Source organism: Oreochromis niloticus, linkage group LG17, assembly GCF_001858045.2.
Source record: "Oreochromis niloticus isolate F11D_XX linkage group LG17, O_niloticus_UMD_NMBU, whole genome shotgun sequence".
Taxonomy (NCBI): Eukaryota; Metazoa; Chordata; class Actinopteri; order Cichliformes; family Cichlidae; genus Oreochromis; species Oreochromis niloticus.
Genome location: NC_031981.2, coordinates 5,612,281 through 5,629,197, shown reverse-complemented (window position 1 = coordinate 5,629,197; position 16,917 = coordinate 5,612,281). Strand labels below are relative to the sequence as shown.

Below are 16,917 nucleotides of genomic sequence, written 5' to 3'. Positions count from 1 at the left end.
AGTTAAACACGGAAGCTAGGGAGTAAATGGTTTTGTTTTTGTGAGTGATTCCCCTTTGGGTGAGCAGATAACAAGAGGTTATTGTAATTTTTGGGCTTGCTAGAATTGCCCTTAAACTTAAGGCTGAGAAGTAAATGTCTTTTTAGAGATTTCTCCACGTGACTGAGCTTGAAGGTGGTGGTCACAGGAGCCCAGTCCTGCCATCAAATTCATACATTTTAAGAAGAGTTTTAAACAATGACCCGAGTCTGCTTGTTGCCAGTTATTATGCTCCCTGACAGTGAAAGCTGGTAGAACCCACGTAAACACACATACACGCACACACATACGCGGACTGGCACAGATGAGTGCGCATAGCTGTCCAGCCATTTGACTGGCTGTCACCAAGTTTAAAGTAGCCAATGAAGCAAGCACGAAATACCTGTCACATCCTGCATATTGTAAGCCGATGAGAACTACATTGAGTGACATCCCGAGCAGGATAAGAAAAGTACATGTAGGCCAGAGCATGCAGGGCTACCCTGTGCAACAAAGTAGGGGTACATGGTCACGGATACCAGTATGGAAAATCCACAACAGCAGTCATTAGTTAGAGCCTGTTAGCATGCAAGCCCGAATGCACATGCCATTAGCTTTTCGATCATACTGTGAGCCCCAAGATTTGCAACACCTCATACAATATTTTATCTGACGTGTATTATAAATGTTACAGCTACAGTGTGTGCATGCAATATGTGTGTGGGATAACCTGCCCAGATAACAAGCTACACTGTAGGTGGAACTTGTAACGGCTGTCACCGCAGTCTCCGCAACTGGGTTAACGTTCGGGTTTGTGTCTGGGCACGGGGAGACGCACATGACTCACAACACAGGAAGGAAACCTGATAGCAAACCATTCAGCATTTTTATATTTTATGCATTCTGTATTTACGTGTTTGTTTTCTCAACAGGAAGGAATAAACAAGTTAGTCAGCTGATGACTAAATCATGACAGATGCATTAATTATGCACCACTGGTCCTCAGTGTTCACGCATTGACATTCACAGATAGGGCAGTTATATGTGTGTGTACGAGTGTGTGTGTGTTGCGTAACATGTTTCTCAAGCGAGACCTCTTTAATTGCCACAGTATAGACTCCGCGCATACAGGCGGGAGAGCAACAGTGTTTATGCTTCTTGTAAAGCAGATGTGGGGGTTGAAATCAATGGGAGGACGGTGTTTGTTGGGTAAGGAGGAGAAAGGAGGGGTGGAATAGAGGGTGAAGTGGAGAGGAGGAGACTTGGAGAGCTGGATGCAGCGGTGTAGAGGACAGGCGGGTGAATGAATGGGTGTCATCTTAGCCAGTAGAAGCCGTGGCTTCCCATCTGCTGCCATCATTAACAGTAAGAGCGTCCCTAATTTAAGCTAATTGCTGACATCGAGGAAGTAAACAAAGCACGTTCAGTTTGGAGATGAGCTGAAGACAAGGAGGGTGAAAAGAAACATTTTCAGGAGGCTGTGAAATGGTTCCAGACTGCACTTGAAATCTTGTCAAGTACAGTCTGGAAACAGGTGCTGAAACAGAGCTTAAATGGCTATGCTAAACAGGGCTACATCATTTTTGCAAATAAGCAACAAGGATGATAAATTAATTTTCTTGCATTACCTAAGTGAGTTGTTTAGAGCTGCACTAATGAATATTTATATAATATATACAATATATTATGAACGGTCCATTTATAATACAAAAGATTGTTGCCTGTAATGACTTTCTATCTTGCCTCCCTGTAATTTTCTCCTTAGCTTAATGTAATCATTTTAGCATCTTTCAACTCAGTGTTCAGAGACCATAGTGTTGGGTTCCAACATGGTTTCCACTGATAGGCAACACTTTTATGATATATGTTTAATATTTTTCTAGATGCCAACACTAGTGGACAACATTGGCATGTTGCTAACATTTATAGTATATTCCAGTTACCTACTCTGTATAAATATATTAAATGTTTTCCACATTAATTTAAAAGATGCTAAAATGACTGTATGCATACAAGTTATTGTTTATCTGCCATTTGAAAGAGCTATGAAACTATGAAATAATACTGTTTTCGAAAAACATTTTCGTCATTCCATTAGCTAGCTGAAAGTGAATGAAATAGGCTAACAAATATGAAACTGCAAAGATATGCTGTAGTATTTTTTTTATAAAGTTTATCTGTGGCAGACAGTACAAAAAATCTGATAAGGCAATATATGTTTAGAAACTTCCTTTACTTTAGTCAACATGGCTTAAGCAAAGCATGGTTTCAGTATCCATTGCTAATGTTAGCTGCATGGATTTTGTAGTATGTTAATTTCTCAGGGACCATGTACAAGAACTGCTTCTTGTAATCTTCTACAAGAAGAGATGCCTTGTACTATATTTAGCTAGTAGGATTGAAATAAGCTAATAGTTCATTTACATCCTACTTGCTAATCTTACAAGTAAGTTACTATAGTTAGTGATGCAAAATTACTCTTTTTTTTCTGAGTGATTATATTGTACTTTAATGTAACCTGTATACTGTCAAAATGCTTCAGCTTAATTTATAGAAATATGGTAGAGTAAAACATCTGGGTGTCTCACTTCTGAAAAATGCTTGCACCATAGTATCCACTGCTATCACTTTACCAGTGTCCATATATGTGTCCATACCAGGTCAGTTTTCTATTCAGCAGCTTATGTAAACTCAGTTCTAATAGGGTGACCATATTTTAATTTCCAAAAAAGAGGACACTTGGCTCAGTCATGAAAAACGTGCTTAAAGAAACATATTTAACATATTAAAACGATGCCTTCTCTGTGCGGTTAATGAATTGTGAAATACAATATGTCATGTAGGCTTTTACAAGACAACAAGTGCAAAAAAATAACTTAAAAGCCTCTGAAATTAAATAATGGTACAAAAATAATACCTCATCTGCATAACAAAAATTACCAGTACTGGGTCGGTACGAGGGAAATGTCTTTTGCAGTGCGTCTGAAAAGATGCACTTGCGCTTTTGGGATCTTTGGGATCCAGAGATCTCTGACATCATTATAATGATAATATAATAGGCGCTTTGCTGCGCGCTGTCTGTCCCGTCTCTGAGCGCAGAACAAGCGCTCACAAAGCAGGAGTTTGGGTATGACGTCACACACATGGGTCCTCTGTCGGACTATAGGAAAACCAGGACATTTTTATCAATCTCGAAAATCCCCCCGGACGCCCCGGACGGAATGTGAAGAGTGGACATGTCCGGGGAAAAGAGGACGGTTGGTCACCCTAGTTCTAAGCTGTACAGGTAGCATCTTTGAATGATTTTCCTTTTCTTCATTTTTTGTTTGTTTTCTTGCACAAACAACTGACACAGTGCACAGTCAATAGAGAAACTTAAAATGTGTCTATGACTGTAAAATCCAAATGAAAACTCTTAGTAGCCACTTTATTAGCTATTCCTGTTATACTGCTCGCTGATGCAAATATCTAATCTGCTAATTATATATTAGCAATTCAATGCATTTAGGTAGGTGGACACTGTATAGACCACCTGCTGGAGCATCAGATTGTGGAAGAAAGGTGATTTAAGAGGCTTTGAACTTGTTTGTTTGCTGGTATGTTGGTGCTGGCACTTTATAACGCAACCATCTCTAAGGTTTACAGAAAATCCAAAAATGATGAGACAAAAAAATCTAGTGAGCAGCAGTTCTCTGGGTTAAGCTTTTCCTTTCAGCTAAAAGCTTTTCAGCTTGTAGCTTAAAGGAAGGCAACAGTTACTCAAAAAACCTACAAGCAGCAGAGGACTACACCAGTTTTTGTGTTAAGTAGACCGACTAACAAAATGTATAACATTATATAACATTTTTTCTATTCTTTAAATCCATGAAATAGTGTTGTAAAATTGAAATTAAAATTGAAAGTGTTTCACATTGAAAACCCAGATTCTTAAAGGTTCAGAAGTAGCCCAATCACTGTCTAATATCAATAACAGTAAAAATGTTTCAAGCCAAATAACTGAGGCTGAAAATAGTGATTTGAAATGGCTTTGCTATGCTTGCAGATCAGAGCTTTTATTGAGAACAAAGCTGTACTGTACAATGAGTCAGCTTGTCAAAATGCTCTCTTAACCTTTACTTTTTAATCACTGTTATTTTGTTAAAAAAAAAAACGCGTCCTTGGTTTGGTTGTACACTACAGTTGGTTTTCTAAGCACACCGACCAGCTTGTGAGTGGTTTTGTGTAACCTGAGGCACTAAAAGACAGCCTGAACTCACCGTAGTGGTTTTAACTCGGCCTCCGGGCTGCGTACAAGTCCAGCCAGATCTATTGACTAACAGGTCGCAACCCTCGTCCTCCAAACACGGCACCATCTCACACCATTGCTTTTTCCGAACAATACCAGCTGCGGAGGAGACACAGAGAGAAAAAGAGTGATTAGGAGAGTGACTGGAAGGGGTGAAATAAACAGATGAAGAGAAATGATAGGGAGAAGTCAATGCAAAGATGTAACGATTAAGACAGAAGAAGAGCGGGTCGGGGAATGACAGATGGAGAAAGACAGATACGGGCAAAGTTATAACAGGATTGAAAAATGATGGAAAAGCAGAGATGTGAAAAAAATGTAGAAATATAAATGGAAAAAAGAAGGAGTGATGTGGTGGTGGTGGGGTGAGAGATGAGATGTGGAGGTAGATGAAGAGCAATGAAGTAAAGGGACAATTGAGAGGTATGAGCGCAGATGATGACAGTGAGAGATGAGGGAAAGATGGGGAGAATCAGACAGATGGAGTGAAATGGAGAGAGCTGTGATCAGTCAGGTAAATAAAATCAAACATCTCAAATGATATTTAGGAGGTTTTACGGCCATCTTGCCTTCAGCAACATTTCAACCAGGATGATATATTTTGTTAGCACGCCACCTAAATTTTTACCACAAGGGATTTTAAAAACAAAACAAAAACAATTCATATGTTAAATACAGTTGGAACAATCTGGGACATTCAGTGCGCATTTTGTCATAGCTGTATGATAGATGTTGTACCTTTTTTCCAGCACTGCTCTGCTTTATTGAAGTTTCAGACTCCAGTTAGTTAGTTTCTACTCGTCTCTCAAAAGCAATAGGATTCAGCCTATTACATAGAGGCTGAACACGTACTAGGCTTCACTGACAGACTGAGACACAGTGACAAGACTGATAAATGTATCGACAACTGAAGCAGGCTTCTGTCAATTCAAAGAAAGTGTGTTTGAGGTGCAGTGTATTCTTTCACCTGCACTTACGCTGGCATAGGTTCCCAGTCATCCCTGTCTTAAGTGCTTGAGTTGAAGGCAAATAGCATCTTATTTTAATTCGACTTTTTCTGGTGAATATTGGAGATTTTTTGTTTGTTTTGGACATTCGTAATATATTTTGTGTCCCAAAAAGTGGCAGTACTGCTGCTCACTGCATTGAGCAGGTCCTTGTTGCATTGCAGGCATTGTGTGTTACACTGTCACACTATTTGGCTATCTATCCACAGTAATGCGAGACGAAATAACACAATGGTTTGATATATATTGGAAAAATATTTGTACAATGTTGTGTATTTTGCTTGGGAAACACAAGTCAAACACAGAGTTTGTTCAATTCTAATAAGCTTGATAGTCAACACTCAGTGTGACCACCTGTGTTCTTCGGCTTTCTTGTCTTTTCCTTTAAATAGTCTTCAGAATATTTCTCCAGGCTTCTTAAAAGACATTCAAAGCTCTTCTTTGGATGTTGGCTACCTTTTCTTCTGTTCTCTGTCAAGATGATCCCACAATGCTTCAACAATGTTGAAATCCCGGCTCTAGGAAGACCAATCAATGATTGACTATTTAAATTTGTGTTTTATTATCCAGGCATGCTTTAACTGCATTGGCAGTGTACTTGAGATCGACACCACAGGCTGAAATGCAGACGGCACCTCCACCGTGTTTTGCAGATGATTGTAGACACTCACTGTTGTAACTCTCTTGAGCTCCTCAGTACATACTGATGAAGGTATGAACCAAAAATGTCAAATGTGGATTTATCACTCTATAAGACCTGTTTCCAACGATTTTCAGACCAGTCCTTGTATAATTTTGCATATTTTAGATTTTTCTTGAATGGCTGCTTGGCAGCCACCTTCCACTGAGGTCATTTCTTATGAGGCTGACAAGCTGAAGGGCCAGATGTGTCTCTCAGATCCTGTGTCAGGTCTTTGCTGGGTATTTTTTCCCTTTTCTTAAGCACGTGGCTTTCAGGTCCAGTTCATCTGCGGTAGATAGTACTATATCACTTTTGTCCTCCACTTGTTCAGTTTCCTCAGATTTCTTTTATTAAGGGCACACTGCACACCATGCTGAGTTATGCCAAGTTTTGGAATCACCTTGTTGGAGCAAAAATATTATTTTATGCCTGTTAAACTGTGTTATCGGTTTCTGTAGATTTAAATAAAGAAATCAGAAACAAATTATGTGATTTTGCCACAGGCTGATAGTAACAAAGTATCTAAAGATACAATTTGAAATTAGTTCTTTGCTCAGTTTTTCTGTTATGTATGGATGCATCTCTTTTTTGTGCTTGTATAGTTCACTGTTATGTAGCTTAAAGATTAAAAATGCATTCCTCTGAAAATGTTCAAAAGAGCAGTCAATGTCCAAAGAAAAAGTTCAGAAAGCTGGAGAACTGTTGCTCAAAACCACTTTAAGATATTGCAGGATAGTCTGACTCACTGGAAGGAAAACATAATGAAATGGCTGGCTAGAGATATTTGCGCAGTACTATATATTTTAAAATTCAGATTAAATGGTTTTTCATCACAAAAAAACCCCGTAATTGTATTTATCATGACGTACAAACACGGCCATCCAATAGGTAGTTTTAATATCTGCAGTTTTCAATTGTAAATAAGCTTTCGTTGAGTTTCCGACTGTAAGTCATCCATCATATAGCCCCACTAAGTTATCAGGAGTCTTCATTGTCTTCAGCTGCAGCAGAAGTTAGTGAGTTATAGAAAATCAGACAAGATATATGCAGCTAGCTGCTTTCTGTGACAGGCCATGCTGCAGAATGAATCATCAATAAGCATCATCAAAGGATCACAAATTTACATTAAACCCGTGGCTTTGGAAAAGAGCCGCTATGATAACATATTAGCACCAGATTGCATAATAGCAGCCAGGATGAATGTACTGAATATTAAATGAGTAAATGAATGAATATTTCATTTTCATGTCTGGCATTTACATGTCCCATCCCTTACTAATGTGTTATTCAGACACGTTACCTAACAACAAACCAAACATGACATGTTAACCACCATCATGCAACATCAGAATCACCCAGACAGGCACATAAACGTAAACAAATGTAAACATAAACAAAAGCCTACCACAGATAACGCTCTAGGAGATATTTCACTATGGAAATCCAACAAATATACATACACATAAACACAGAACCCTAAACCTAAAGCATAATACATGTGACATCTGCATGTACTCGTGACAACCATTTCAAATTATATCCATCTAATATCCACGTAACATCGTCGGAAGCACGTTTCCTTTCCTGTGTTTTAGAAAGATATTAAAAAAAGTGGAAAAACGCAGTCAAAATGACATCAAATTAAAGCTGCATTCCCAATCGCAACTCCAATCAGGAACATGAACTTTTTAAACAACATTTGTCATAAACTGTGATGTAAAGGACAATTTGAAATCTGTTTAACTCAAAACATGAAAACAATCTCCGGTGACATTAAACGTGCCCCGTGGGGATTTCCTTGTAAACGAACATTATTATTGTAAACAAAAGCTTGACAAGATTTCTCAAAAATAATGGCTGCTGGAGGAAAAATAGATAATAAAAGAAAAAACAAATTTATGTATGTGGTGTAATAAGTTGCTTTTACAAACCCCTTTAAAAATAAGGTGTTTAATCACGGCCTCGTGGTTTGGCACGACTGAAAAACTGTGTTTGAGAAAAAATATTAAAGGATGAAAACCATGCAACACAGAGCATGAGAGCCACACTCAGAGCCACAAAAATGAAAAGGAGATGAACTGAGACAGATAGATGAGAATGGATGAAGACAAAGTAGAGGAAGAGCGTATCTAGATAACATTCTTGACCATTACAGGATATGGGCGAGATAAAGTAAGAAGGATACATTCATACTAATATCAGTATGCATTTATGGATTGAAAATTGTATTCTTTAATGGGTAACAGTGAAACCTAGAATGAATTGTAGTGCAAACATACATCATATTTTTTTTCACAGCGTACTGGCTGTCTTATAAAACAGGTGGGAATTGTGCTCGCTTCCGTATCTATAAATTTTCCCGAAGGGCACCTTCAGTAGCTGTAATAACCTCGCATGCAAATCATCGGCAAGCATGCTTCTCGATGTTAATACCTTATCGCCATAAACAATATTTATATAGCAATCAATCTATAGAATATGCATACCTTAAGTACCGTGAACACAGTGTCAGCTCAGTGAAACGGGAGCTTCAAACTGACGTCCGTGTGAAGCATTGTTATTGTTGAGTGCGTTTTGCTGACATGCTGCTTCAGGTTGAATTACTTGGCGATACTGCATTTCGTCTCAAGGCTAGCTGCACCCAAGCAATATAAACTATGTTTAACTTCACTATTTTTACTTCAGGGACAAAGTTTCACAAGGCAAAAGAAAGCAATTTCAAACAGTTCAAAATCTGAAACCTATTAAAAACTGTCAGCATATGTGCATAAGCACATTGCCCTGTCATTCATTTCAAAATTCAGTGTTGCAGTTTGCCTATTAAACAGTTCACTGGCTATCAATCTCTAGACATCTAGAGGTGCTAAGTATCTGTATGATCAGTACTGTTGACCCTCCTTAAAGCCTCCCTGCATCCCTGCCCGGTTCAGTAGGCTTTGAAATGAAGTGCTTGTCATACGGTGTCTGAAACCACACTATTCTGAATATTTCTCATGTGACAAGTGGACGGTGGTCACTGACAATGTTGGTCATTTTTTCTAGCCCGATAATCTCTGCATCAGGCATCAGCTGGCCTCAACTTTTCAGTTTTTTCAAACACCATTTCTCACCATTACTTCCATCACTGTACAAATGAGTGAAGAACCGGGCGTCCCTTTGTGTAAAGCTTTTCCAAAGGTTTGTGCTGTTATTCCCATTGGAACAATTACTGAATCTCAGCTTGTCACACAATAAGCTATAAAAACGGACGTGATTAGAGGAACACTTCTTACAAACTAGTAACTTTGAAGAATTCCCTGGCCTTTACATCTTCTCTAACAAGCTTTTCCTTACAGGTGTTCCTAAGAGATGTAATTTATATCCTTTATGTTTTACATGCACATAGTTCACATAAACTGTAACAGGTGTCGTCTCTCCATTTTGCACATTGATATTATACTATTATTTATATTTTGGGGGCAGTGGTGGCTCAGGTGATAGAGCTGGTCATCAAACAATCCTAGGGTGGGTGGCTTGAGCTTTTCCTGCCCGTTTGCCAAAGCATCGTTGCGCACAATACTGTACCATAAGTTGTCTCTGATGCTTTTAGAATGTCAGTTTGTGTGCAAATAGATAAAAGTGTTTTGGTATAGATACAAGATATGAATGTGTGTAATATTGGTTACCTGAGACTTCCAGTAGAAAGAGCTTTGAGTGCTACTATTGGCTGGATATTTCAAAATCTTTTTTTTTTCAAATCCATCTATTTTGACTTGTTTTAAATTTGGCTTTGGCTGTCCGATTCCAAAACCAAGTTTCTTCTTTTTTCAGCTAATCCTTGATGGACATGCGAAAGTTGGGCTCAAGTTCATATAATATTAAAATGTCCACTCCAGCTTCAGCTTGCTGGCAGATGGGCTCATGTAATCTTTCATTTAATGAAAGATTCATTGTTGACTCCGACCTCCCTAGTCCCCGAGGCAGCAAAGCAACCCCAAATCATAACATTTTTAACTACCATGCTTCACAGTCTCCACAGGCATCCTCAGCTTCTTTCTTTTGTTTTTCTGAAGGCCTGAGAGAGCTCTTTAGATCATGGTAGAGCACAAACTTCAATAGGAAAGAGGGTACAAAATCCTGGATGGGAACAAATCAGATAGGTTCCACCTGTTACTCTGTAAAAGAGCTCAAATATTATGGATGTAATAAATACATGGGTGTGCTAACTTTGTCCATGTGTTTATTTGGTTTTGTGTAATTATACTGAAGACGCCATCTTTATATGTTGACAGTGTTCCAAAGATAAATGGCGACAAGGTTTTGGTTCAGCTACCTGTTGCCGTGACCCTACAGTACTCTGAATTAGCATCCCAGCCGCTCCTTTTAACAGCTGCATGCTTCAAATTCAAAGTTCAAGGAAATTCTTTAGTCTAACAAGTATTTTCAAGTGCGATGTGTGAGGAACGCTAGTGTCACTGACAAATTTCCAGTTTATGTGTGAGTACAAAAACTTCTGAACTATAAACAGAACTACTCGGCAGCAGTGAGTGTAATGTAGCAGAAATGATGTAAAGCAGGCCTTTGAAGATGCAAAGGGGAAGCAAGAGAGCAGAAGGGAAAATTAAAGGACATATTGTAAACAAACTATTCACTTGGGTGAAAATCATGTCAGATGTAATGGCTCGAGGCCTGGCAGTGCTCTCAAGAGTTTCTTTTTTCTTCTTCCTTTTGTTATTTAATCCATTACTGTGAATCTGTCTAATGAATGTTGTCATCAAGGTCACTAAACAATTCACAAACGGGTTTTGTTTAACTTCTGAATTACCATCCAGTAGGGTGACCCTCAGCTGATGAAGATGTATCGTGATGTCTGGTAAATATCAGTAATGAGGGAACGAGTGCTGTTATATATGCGCGTGTACAAGTGGTATATTACAAGTGTCATTTTTGACAGCAAGAACTATAAAACAGCTCCATCAGTGATGACAGTCGAGGGATAAGTTATCACACTTGTGTCAAATGAATGATGTTAAGATTTAATAATGGAGCCACAGAGACATTTCAGGTTGACATAACAGATTTCCAGCTGGTTTTGAAGTGTGATTAATGGAGATTTGCCCTATTGACTTTTTAAGTGAAAACAATCACAATTTAACATCCTTTTTGCATTTTTTAAAAATATTACCAGTAGGTCAAAAAGCCAAAAAGCTCCACAGAATATCACCGGTTTTCATTAATTACAGTCACTAACGTGTAGCGTTATAACTTGCACGTTCCTGTGATATGGAATTAAAAATTGTAAAAGCCCTTATGTATGACTTTGAGCAGCTTGACTTCAACGGTTACACATAAATGTTTGTAGCTCGAACCTCTGTAGATGCTGTGAGATGTATTTGACCTGAACTTCTTCAGCTACATCATTATTCTTAAGATAAGATAAGATAAGACAACCTTTATTAGTACCAGCGCATTGGGTTACATTGTTACAATAAAAAAAGGACACTATACAAAAATAGAAGAATAATTTACATCTGAATATATGTATGTATATCTATCTACACAAAAAATAGCAATAATGCTATCAGTCAACTTTGTCTATAAGTAAATAGTAAATTTATCTCTATTTATGTATTCTGTGTATAAGCTGTAAGACACTGAGAATATTGTTTATGTGCAAAGCAAAATTAGGATTGGCCTAAATCACTGCTTTCCTGACAATCAATGACAACAAGTCCAAAAAACCATTACCTGTCAAAACCCTGGGTATTTGGCTCAGGGTTTTGAGTTTTCTCATTTTGTATCATGATTTATGTTTAAGTCCACTTTGTTAGTCTTAGGTTTATTCTATAAAACCTACTGTTTAGCTTTTGTTTATTTCCCCCTTGTGCCCTCTGTGTGCCTGTGTTTATGTGCTTATATGAGTTCTTGTGCCTTGTTTCCCCTCCTTGTGTTTTATTCCGTCATGTTTATCCATGTTTCCCCAGCCCATCATGTCTGCTCTCTCTCCCTCTTGTTCCCTCGCTCCCTCTCGTCTGCCTCGCCTCCACTCCTGCATCGTTATCCTCCGTTTCCTGTTTAATTGTGAAGGTCTCGTGTTTCCATGTTCATTCTGTTCAGTTTTGCTTCCCCTGTCTTGTTATAGTTATTCGTATAAGATGTGCTGTCCTTCTGTGTATTTATGTCAACGTCTTCCTCTGTCCTGTGTTGCAATCTCCCTCATACCCAGCTGTGTGTTCTGTTCCTAGTTTAGTTTCTAGTGTTCCCAGTAGAGCAGGGCGATATGACCAAAAATATTTATCACGATATACATTTGAAAATTTGCGATAACGATATAACTGACGATATAATTGACACTAGACAAAATACTTTACAACTCCACAACTTTATTAGTGCTAAAAACCCCATCAATTTATTTTCACTTAAACAAGCAGCTGTTTTTTATGTGCATTAAAGTTATATGAAAATGTAACAGTGCAAATTCCTCGCTGACAGTTTAACCAAAAGGCATTTCCAGTGGAAATTGGCCGACATATCCTCACCATAACCATGTATAATATCCACAAAACTTAAAAAGAGGTTATACACACACAATACGGTAATATTATGTTGAAGCACAGTACGTATTACTCCGCGAGGCTCCTGCCTAGGTTGCCGTAATGCTCCGACAATCCATCAAGCGGTGCGGCTTCGTAGCTTAGCAAAGTCATACCAAAACATTTGACAGATTTTCGAGCGCCGTATACCACATAAAATCGTTTCGAGGTCAGTAAACACAACCAGAATTCATACATAAGGCACACGGGATTATAAGGGGCACTGTTGATTTTCAGAAAAATCAAAGGATTGATTTTAAGTGTGCCGTATTTCCCAAACAACACGGTGATAACGACGGCCCGCTAGCATGCGCTACCAAAAATAGTGCTTTGTTGTGTATCTGACGGATGAAAGCTAAACCAGTTCCACACCACTGAAGTTGCAGCATTTTTACAAACCAATTCTGGTTCATCTGTTTCATTTAACGATCCACTTTCGCTCTTCTCATTCTGCGTCGCCGCCATGTGCATATGTAAACAAAGGCACTGCGCATGCGCGTTTTACCCATATTCTATCGCGATATTTCATTTTCCTATCGTTGCCCAAAATTACACCGGTATTACCGTGAACGGTATGATATAGCCCAGCCCTAGTTCCCAGTTTAGTTTTCTGTATTTCCTTCTGTCTAGCCATAAACCTGATTTAGAGTTTACTTTTTGCCTGCCTGTCAAGTCTGCATTTGGGTCCAATCCTGCCCTATCCCCTGCTCTCCATCAGTGTACCTTGCCATACTTGCGCCAACGTGGAGTCAAGCATATCAAGAGAAAGAGTTGGTGTAGCAAGCATGAAATACTTTCAAACTGATGACTCACTGCTGCTGGGATTTTGTGGCTTCCATTGCTGATGTATTGTATAGAAAACACAGAACATCATAGTCTATATTGACAAAAGAACTGTGCCACCTGCGCATTACACCTACGTGAGCTGCTCGGCCATGGAAACCCATGCCATGAAGCTCCAGGCTCACAGTGTTAGTGCTGATGTTAATGCCAGAGATTTATAACTCTGTGTTCATTGAGCCAGAAGAGCATTGGCGACTTGACTGTCATTCTGTTACTTTGCGTGGTCTGCTACTTCATGGCTGAGTTGCTAAACCACAGAAAACAGATTTGTTGCAGTTGTGCCATCCCATTAGAGTACCACACTCAGGTTCACAAAGCTCTTTAAAATGAACCATTCTTTGACAAATATTTGTAAAGGCAGACTGCATGGCTAGGTGTTTGATGGCAAGGAGACAGAAAATACCTGAAATCAAAACTAAGAGGAGTCGCTCAACAATTTTGTTCATAAAGTGTAGAACAGAATTGAATGAATCAGCTCCAGCTGTCACTGATACCCGTCGCCTTTTTGAATAAACATTGGACCAATACTTGATCCAAACAGCAGATCACTACAAAATATTTTTATATAGTGTTTTGGATTTCAAAGGCAGAGGTGTGAGTGCAAGATGCATCAGCAATTATTTTCAATCTTGAGTTTTAAAGAAAAACTATAAAGAAAAACCTCCAGCAACCATTTAAAATGAGAAATCATAAACCATAAAGTTGGGTGAAAAAACATTCTTCACATTTGGTCTTGTGTGACTAACTAAACTCATCTCGCTAGCATAGTGACCCTGTTACCATTCAACCATATTACAGCTCTGATATGGCGCTGGTGTGAGGGCAGTGGCTTATGTTGAAACTTATTAGATTCAGGGGTGATAAAAACATCCCACACATGGAAAGCGGGCAGGCATGGACAGAAATAAACACACGGACACACATAAAGGTTTCAAGCTATGCATGTGTGAGGGAACGTATCAGCCTCGGTTTCATCAGCGCAAGATAAGACGTAGAGAGGGGAGAACATTATTAAACCCTCCATAGGACACTTATCTTCCCACCAAATGGTAGATCACACTCATGTCAACAGCCAGCATCTTGCCCTAATAAATTCTGTCTAACGCCAAGCCTGAGATGACAGGAGAAAGATGGGCTTGTGTCTGTGTATGTCAGAGAGAGAGAGAGAGAGTGGGAGAGAGAGGAAAGAAATACAGTAAGAAAAATGATGAGAAAGAAAGAAGACCTAAAGACACATCCAGTCGGATATAATAAATGTAGTTCAGCATGCTATGGTACTAAGATAAGAAGATGGACAAAGATAATTGCAAGCTGTACAGATCAGATATGGTCTGAGGGGGTAGCAGAATCTGCAGAGTGTCAAAGGCTGCTGATGCTGGACACCAGATATGGCTGGGCTGCACTTTACTATTTTATTTTAATGAAAGTGGAATTTTCAAAACATTTAAACACATGTATGTGGAAAATATATAACATAGCATAATTATTGTGCCTGGTAGCAGAGGACACAAACATCTCTACCCTCCTTCCCTTTTTTAAGCGCATCCATATTTTTTCTACAAAAAGAAATGAATCAAGTAAACGCTGTGGTTATGAAGATAATCAGTCAGAGTTAAGTTGTTCGCAAAATAACTGTAGTTATTTTTATTCTTATAGATTGATTGGTGTGAGTTGCCCAGTTGTTGAGTTGTTGGCCATAGAGATGTCTGACCTCTGCTGAATATAATGGAAGTAATTGGCACTTGCCTTATATAAAAAAAAACACCCAGCACGCCCCTACGGGTGGTTTATCCTTCAAGCTCGGGTCCTCTACCAGAGGCCTGGGAGCTTGAGGGTCCTGCGCAGTATCTTAGCTGTTCCCAGGACTGCGCTCTTCTGGACAGAGATCTCCGATGTTGTTCCCGGGATCTGCTGGAGCCACTCGCCTAGCTTGGGAGTCACCACACCTAGTGCTCCGATTACCACGGGGACCACCGTTACCTTCACCCTCCACATCCTCTCGAGCTCTTCTCTGAGCCCTTGGTATTTCTCCAGCTTCTCGTGTTCCTCCTTCCTGATATTGCTGTCATTCGGAACTGCTACATCGATCACTACGGCCGTCTTCTTCTGTTTGTCTACCACCACTATGTCCGGTTGGTTAGCCACCACCATTTTGTCCGTCTGCATCTGGAAGTCCCACAGGATCTTAGCTCGGTCATTCTCCATCACCCTTGGGGGCATCTCCCATTTTGACCTTGGGACTTCCAGGTTATACTCGGCACAGATGTTCCTGTACACTATGCCGGCCACTTGGTTATGGCGCTCCATGTATGCCTTGCCTGCTAGCATCTTGCACCCTGCTGTTATGTGCTGGATTGTCTCTGGGCCATCTTTACACAGCCTGCACCTGGGGTCTTGCCTGGTGTGATAGACCCCAGCCTCTATGGATCTTGTACTCAGAGCTTGTTCTTGTGCTGCCATGATTAGTGCCTCTGTGCTGTCTTTCAGTCCAGCTTTGTCCAGCCACTGGTAGGATTTCTGGATATCAGCCACCTCCTCTATCTGCCGGTGGTACATACCGTGCAGGGGCCTGTCCTTCCATGATGGTTCCTCGCCTTCCTCCTCTTTCTTGGGTTTCTGCTGCCTGAGGTATTCACTGAGCACGCTGTCAGTTGGGGCCATCTTCGTGATGTATTCATGGATGTTTCTTGTCTCATCCTGGACTGTGGTGCTGACACTCACCAGTCCCCGGCCCCCTTCCTTCCGCTTAGTGTACAGCCTCAGGGTGCTGGACTTGGGGTGAAACCCTCCATGCATGGTAAGGAGCTTTCTTGTCTTTATGTCAGTGGCTTCTATCTCCTCCTTTGGCCAGCCTATTACCCCAGCAGGGTACCTGATCACGGGCAGGGCGTAGGTGTTGATGGCCCGGATCTTGTTCTTACCGTTCAGCTGACTCCTCAGGACTTGCCTGACCCTCTGCAGGTACTTGGTGGTTGCAGCTTTCCTAGCGGCCTCTTCATGGTTCCCATTCGCTTGCGGGATCCCCAGGTACTTGTAACTGTCCTCTATGTCTGCAATGTTGCCTTCTGGTAGTTCAATTCCCTCAGTTCTGACTACCTTCCCTCTCTTTGTTACCATCCGACTACACTTCTCCAGTCCGATCGACATTCCAATGTCATTGCTGTATAGCCTGGTAGTGTGTATCAGTGAATCGATGTCTCGTTCACTCTTGGCATACAGCTTGATGTCATCCATGTACAGGAGGTGGCTGACAACTGCTCCGTTTCGTAGTCGGTATCCGTAGCCAGTCTTGTTAATGATCTCACTGAGGGGGTTAAGGCCTATGCAGAACAGCAGTGGGGACAGAGCATCTCCTTGGTAGATCCCGCACTTGATGGTGACTTGTGCTATGGGCTTGGAGTTGGCCTCTAGTGTTGTACGCCACATCCCCATTGAGTTCCTGATGAAAGCTCTTAGGGTTCTGTTGATCTTATATAGTTCTAGGCATTCCAGTATCCAGCTGTGGGGCAT

At 40.2% G+C, this 16,917-nt stretch overlaps 1 protein-coding gene across 5 annotated transcripts in view; it reads right to left on the bottom strand.

The window, feature by feature from the left end:
* The window catches only part of tafa5a (TAFA chemokine like family member 5a), a 160,875-nt gene that overhangs the window by 13,457 nt on the left and 130,501 nt on the right, over positions 1 to 16,917 (bottom strand). For all 5 annotated transcript variants that reach the window (XR_003214547.1, XR_003214548.1, XR_002056952.2 and 2 more), the window contains exon 3: positions 4,275 to 4,402. Coding sequence is in view for 1 of the 5 variants with exons in the window: in XM_005451747.4 (XP_005451804.1) it covers positions 4,275 to 4,402 (128 nt within the window). In the remaining 4 variants the exon portion in view is untranslated. The remainder of the gene's footprint in view (positions 1 to 4,274; positions 4,403 to 16,917) is intronic.